The following is a 6,118-nucleotide window of genomic DNA, read 5'->3' on the forward strand; positions in this document are numbered from 1 at the left end:
AGACAGCTATTTTAAACTTAAGGTATACATATTCAGTCTTTGCTTATTATGTGTAAATAACATTAGAAATATATATATATTTAGTTTTGTTAGCACATGCATAAATTAATTTGACTCAGCAAACTTCACAAAATTAGATAGATAGTTAAAATAGGATGAACAGTTCCAGTGCACTCTGTAGTTCTGTTTCATTGATTTTGCGGAACCAGACAAGAAATCCACCTCAGCATTCAAAAAAAAGATTGATATAACACTTCGTATTGCTAAAGGAAAACCAACTTTTTATACCAATCATAGTTTTATGTAGTGATGATATATTAGAGTAAATATTCAAGCTGATACAGGTTAGAATACAGGAAATGCAGGTTACTTTTTGGAAAGCATGGTTAACGGTGAAGATTTTAAAATGTGTAGCAGATTGTATTTGCCACTAACTTATAAATAGATTTTTAAAAATAAAATAGGCTTTAGAAATATAAAAGGCCAACTCTCACAAACCAGGTTCTTAAAGCAGTGAAAAAGCTGGGGAAGAATCTGACAACCAAATTCTCCAAACTGCTTTGCTCTGGCATATGCACACTTAAGGCTGCTTAGACTTCTGCCAGGAAAGAAGAATCATCATTATGACACATTAGGAGTGCTAGTCAGTGTTAGGTTCAACTCTGAGCAATGTAAAGATCAGTGGATTATAGCATTAAAACTATGATCTGAGAAACTCCGAATATGAAACTCCTAGTCTTAAGTCTTAGAGGAAGTGGAGAAGAGCTACTATTAATAATGAGAACAGTGATAGTGCTTGTATCTAAGGTGTTAGCCATGGTCCTAGGGAATTCCCACCAAACTCTTCAGAGTGCAACTGACTAAATACTTGCTGGGTGTTAACTGGATAATTTTAAGCAAAGTAATTTTCATTCCTTCATGGTATGCAAAGAATTTTCAGAAGATTTGGAGACTCTGAAGTCTACTACCTCAGGTCCATTTGAGGTAGAGAGAGAGACTTGAGAGGTCTTCATCAGTCAGTATCAGTTTTAATTTATTACTTCTTAACTACCATTAAAAATTATGTTGAGCTTTAGAAACATGTGCCCTGCTTTAGGGATATTTATAGATGGATTTCATTCTTTGTGGATGGATTTCAGATGGTAACATGTCCAAGAGTATTGTGAGTGGTGATACTCAAATGTTATGTTTTGGACTGAAAAACAAACAAGAGGACTCTTGATACTGTAAAGCGGTTAGCAGGATGGTGTGATGGGTGATGGTGCAGGAAGACGTGTAAAACTATTGTGGTGACATTTTCTGGCACGTTGCTGTAATTTCTACTTTATCACGCATGTCTATTTCTTGTGGATTTGAGAATGTGTTAAATCCTTGTTTGTACTTGGAAAGAGCTTTTGAATAGCTAAGACTCGTGAAGACTAGTTGAACACCACAAAACAATCAGAATGAGCAGTATGGCTCCTTGTAAATCCCTAGCTTTTTCAGCTTTTTTTTTTTCCCCCCAGAAGTCGTAGACAAATCAGGAAAAGGTAACTAAATTTCAACCACAGAAAATGGAAGTGCAGGCAGGGTGGATAACATGCTAGAAATACTTCGCCATTTCACAATTTTTGGTGTTAGCGCACCATGGTATCTGGTCGTGCAGTTACAGTACAAAGTGTTAACTGCTGTCTCAGTCCAGAAAACAGAATCTCTTCTGCTTTTGACAATTGCTTCCCAAAATTTTCAGTTATTCCTGCTCCCTTTCCCTCATCTCTCAAAATCTGTCTCAGAATGAGTGATTAAAATTCCTTAGCCAAACCTGTGAAGTCTTTTGGGAGTCAAGACAAACTGTTGAGGGTAAACTGGTTTCCAGTTATCCAAAACAGTCGCTTCAAGGTTTTGGCAGCTGGAAGGAACTCAGCATTATGCTGTAGGTGTTAGGTCTTGATGGTTCTGAAACTTTTTGATAAAGTGACAGAATCCAAGTCTTTCTTTCGGTCTTAAGGACCTGCTTTTATTATTCCCCAGTGTAGCAGCTTCTGGGTGTGTTGTGGGTGAAATAAGAGAAAAGGAGGAGGTAATTGTGTTCTTATTAAAAACTCACAATAGCACTGTAAAATTCTGTCTTAAAAGACGGCTGTCTCAAATGTGCTTACTTATACTGCTTTGTAGGTCATTAAACTATTCCTGTATGGTATGTAATCACGAGTAACAAGCACTCTGTTAGTTCAAATTAAACTTCTCAGGCTTTTTACATTACCAATATTCCTATTTACAGTTTTGTGCAGTTATCTTGCAGATCCTTCACCTTTCAAGTTAGAGATGCATCAACTGTTATAAACAGCTACAGCTTTGACTATGGGTTCATTTGTACAAGACTGTTTATTTTCAGACTGTTCTTATACTGTAAAGAAGACAGTGATTCAATTGCAAGGAGTAGAAATAATGAGCAGAATCCAGTTTTCTTCATGCACAGAAAGTATTAATTGTCCAAAATCTTGGTGACTGGTGAAAGCAAAATTGATTACTGAAGCTATGCTACAACTGTTACTTTTAACTGAGAAACCCAGAAACCTACATCCTTTTTAAAAGATGTTTAAAGGAAACAAGCTTCATAACTTAATTTTGTGAAAATGTTCAAAAAAATTTTAACTCTTTTCCCCCTATTATAGTTACCTGAAATGACTGAAGTGAAGATCTTAACTCAAACTATGATGTCCTGCCAGCCAAAACAGCATGAATCAGAAGCAAAAAAAGGTAAAATATTGCATGGAGATCTGTGTCAGAATTGTATTTTCTGAATGGAAGACAGTTGAACTTTGAAGAGATTTGGACTGCAGGTTATTTTTTTCTGATTAGCCAGTGCTTTGAGAGTTTGGCTTCCTTCTGTACCATTCTGTACCCATCTGTATTGATAACTGGGGTCTGCCCTGACCCAGGTGCAGGACTTTGCACTTGGCCTTGTTGAACCTCATGGGGTTCACCTGGGCCTACTTCTCCAGCTTGTCCAGGTCCCTCTGGATGGCATCCTGTCCCTCAGGCATGCCAACCATACCACTCAGCTTTGTGTCATCTGCAAACTTGCTGAGGGTGCACTCAATCCCACTGTTTATGTCATTGATGAAGATATTTTTTTAAATACTTGTCCTGATATGGACCCCTGAGGGATGACACCACTCATTACTGATCTCCCTCTGAACACTGAACTGTTGACTTCTACCCTCTGGATGTGGCCATCCCACCAATTCCTCATCCACTGAACAGTCCAGCCATGGATTTCATATCTCTCCATATCTTAGAGAGAAGGATGTTGTGGAGGACAGTGTCAAAGCCTTAGAGAATTTGTCTTCTTCATATGTTTTTAAACAGTGGGGAAAAAACCAAGCCGTAAGTTTTCAAGTATGCTCATGTTCTTTAAACGTGAAAAGACATGTTAAAATTCTTTTGAAAAGGTGTTTTTAATTTCTTAAAAAAACTTTTTTAAATTCTTTAAACATGTTTGTAAAGTTATCCTCATGCCCTCACATAGGTTGAGCAGCTACTACAATCACTTGTGGTCAAAGGCAGGAAAAAATCCCATTTATAGTTGACTTTGTGGTGCCTCGTCAACAGCCTGCAGCCTGAGGAGCAAAAACTGTAGTCAATCAAATATGTTACACATATAACAGTCTTACAGGATGCCCATTATTTCTAAAGGAACAAAATTCTTTGTCACCAAGGACCAGAGATAAAATTTATCCCTTTTTTGCCTAATTCCTTTCCTCTTGTTTCTGCTCTTGTTTAAGAATATCAGCTTAAAATATGGACGTAGGTAGATATACTGTGTCTTAGGCTATGCTAGAGAAGAGATACTGGTCCAAACTTGAATGATAACCTGCATGTTCCAAGCAAAGCCCCTGACTCTTGTTATTCAATGTAAATCCCTCAAAACTATTTAATTGGTATTAATCTGTTTGCCAGTTCACATGCAGCAGATCTCATAATTCCTTTTATGTGTTCCAAGAGGGGAGTCACTCGGTTTTTGTTATCTGTCCCATAGAAACGTGTGCCACTTTGGTGTGAGTTATAAAGAGATCTTCTAGGGTTTCAAGACCAATTTGTCATATTTCTGTTAATTAGAAAGATACGGGGAATCTATAGCATAAAGTTGAATTCACCTTTTTGTGTTCTTTTGTATTAAAACAACAAACCTTTATTAGCTTGGACTAGTCCTCAATATTTACTAAGTTAGTTTGATAGAGTCAAAGCAACTGTAACTTACCACAATTTGTCCTTATGGAAGGTCAGATTTATATTACTGCTGTTTTTAATACTGATTTTTATATTCCACATGCAGCATTTCCACCCTTCTATAAGAAACCAGTTCTCTGAATTACCAACCTTAATGCCTTAAACAACAGCATTGAACATAATTTTTATATTCACAGAAAGGATCAAATACAGCAGAGATTTCCTACTGAAACTTTCAAGTGTTTCTCTCTCGCAGAAGAAGCCAGAGTTTCTTCCTGATCATCCAATTGTACTTGAAAAGCCAGTAAGTGCATTTTTCTTATTAAGTGAAGTTATAAAACAGTCATGGAAGCTTTGACAGCCCACTTGATGGGAAACATTTTTCTTCACACTAGCCTGCCAAATTGATAAAACCTTCAAAAGGCTAGTTGTGCAGTTCAGCTCTGTTACTTTTGTACATAACTTCCCCAGTCAATATTTGGCATCTTACCATGGCAAGTACCATACAGTGGAAAAGGTTTTTTTGTTGTTTTGGTTTTTTTTTCAGGAAAAAGACCAGGTATTTTTACAAATTTAAAGTCAGTATGAAATCACATTAAAGCTTTCTACTACGAAATCACAGTACGTAGCTTTGGTATTCTATGTGTCATGGTTTATACAGTTGCTTTATCACCTGATGCCTCCTCTGCTCCCAGGGATGGGGATCAGGAAAAGGAAAGGAGATTTGTGGGTTTAAATAGAAGTATATTTAATAAAAGAGCAACAACAACAACAATTAATAACAATATAAAATACACAGAATTATACTCAGCCAATAATGTAGGCCTCAGGGGTAGGATCATAAACAAGTTCCTCTTGAGCTGTCAGCCACAGGAGAGGGAAGAAGAAGGTGTTGGGAAGAGAGGAGGGCCATCCCCAGCAAACTCCCCAATTTATTGTGAATGTGAAGTTTATGGTATGGAGGAATTGCTGATTGTTCAGCCTGGATCATCTGCCCTGGCTTTCACTCCCGCCAGCCTCTGCGCCTGTTACCTGAATCATCTCCCCTGGCTTTCCCTCCCGCCAGCCTCTGCGCCTGTTAATCTCAAGACCTTAAGCACTATGGCAACCTGCATACCAGGATCGGCCACAAACTAAAAATGTCTTATAAACTGTATTCCCATGAAATAGTGGTGTAGTACTTACAAAATCACGGTTTTCCTCAATGCAGCAATTGAGAGACAGGACGCAGCTTGATGCAAGCAAAATGTCGGTTTATTGTGTGCAGTGACTTCCTTATATACGTTTACATGGGCTGCATATTTTAAACTGATTGGTTCATTTGCACGCGGCTGCATTTGATTGGTCAGTGATGCACCATTACACTAACAAACACCTCTTGCCTTTCAGGCAGAGCCCCAGATGGCTTTCTCAGCAGGGTGCCTCCTGGAACTTGCTTTTCTCAGGGTTGAAATACCTGTTTTTCCTGTCCTTGTTTCCCCCTTTTATGGTCATGACTTGAGCAGCATTCAGGGTCCTGCTCCCCAGGCCCTGTCCTACATCTCCCCCTTCCTGTTGCCCAAAAAGAACCTTCTGCAAGCATTGCAACAGACAGGGAAGAAAAAGGCAGTAAAAGAATAAAACCAGCTAAAGCATATACAATAGTCTTTAACAAACTTCTTAACCATCCTGATAGACCCATATACCTATTATCAAAACTAAACACCCAACCATAGTCTCAAATTCTTTCAAAGCAACAAGAGTCAAAGTCTGATCCTATCCAGACGCTCCAAGGCTCCCTCAGTGTCTTAGTTGTCAGCGTCTCAATCGTTCACAGTTTCAGAGGATTCAGGAATTTGTTGATCAGTGAGATGATTGGAGTTGTCACCAGATGGTTGTGGTAGGGATTCACAGAAAGGTCGTATGT

The 6,118-nt window shown here is 38.3% G+C and overlaps 1 protein-coding gene across 1 annotated transcript; it reads left to right on the top strand.

Annotated features, from left to right (window-relative positions):
- Positions 1-1,626: 1,626 nt before the first annotated feature.
- Positions 1,627-4,516, top strand: LOC104546813 (chromosome unknown open reading frame, human C8orf88; the record flags this gene model as incomplete). The annotated part of the gene is made up of 3 exons (XM_010192301.1): positions 1,627-1,650; positions 2,655-2,739; positions 4,410-4,516. Coding segments are annotated over exons 1-3 (216 nt in total), but the record flags the coding sequence as incomplete, so codon positions are not given.
- Between the last annotated feature and the right edge of the window lie 1,602 nt (positions 4,517-6,118).

Source organism: Mesitornis unicolor, unplaced genomic scaffold, assembly GCF_000695765.1.
Source record: "Mesitornis unicolor isolate BGI_N332 unplaced genomic scaffold, ASM69576v1 scaffold8339, whole genome shotgun sequence".
In the NCBI taxonomy this organism is placed as follows: domain Eukaryota; kingdom Metazoa; phylum Chordata; class Aves; order Mesitornithiformes; family Mesitornithidae; genus Mesitornis; species Mesitornis unicolor.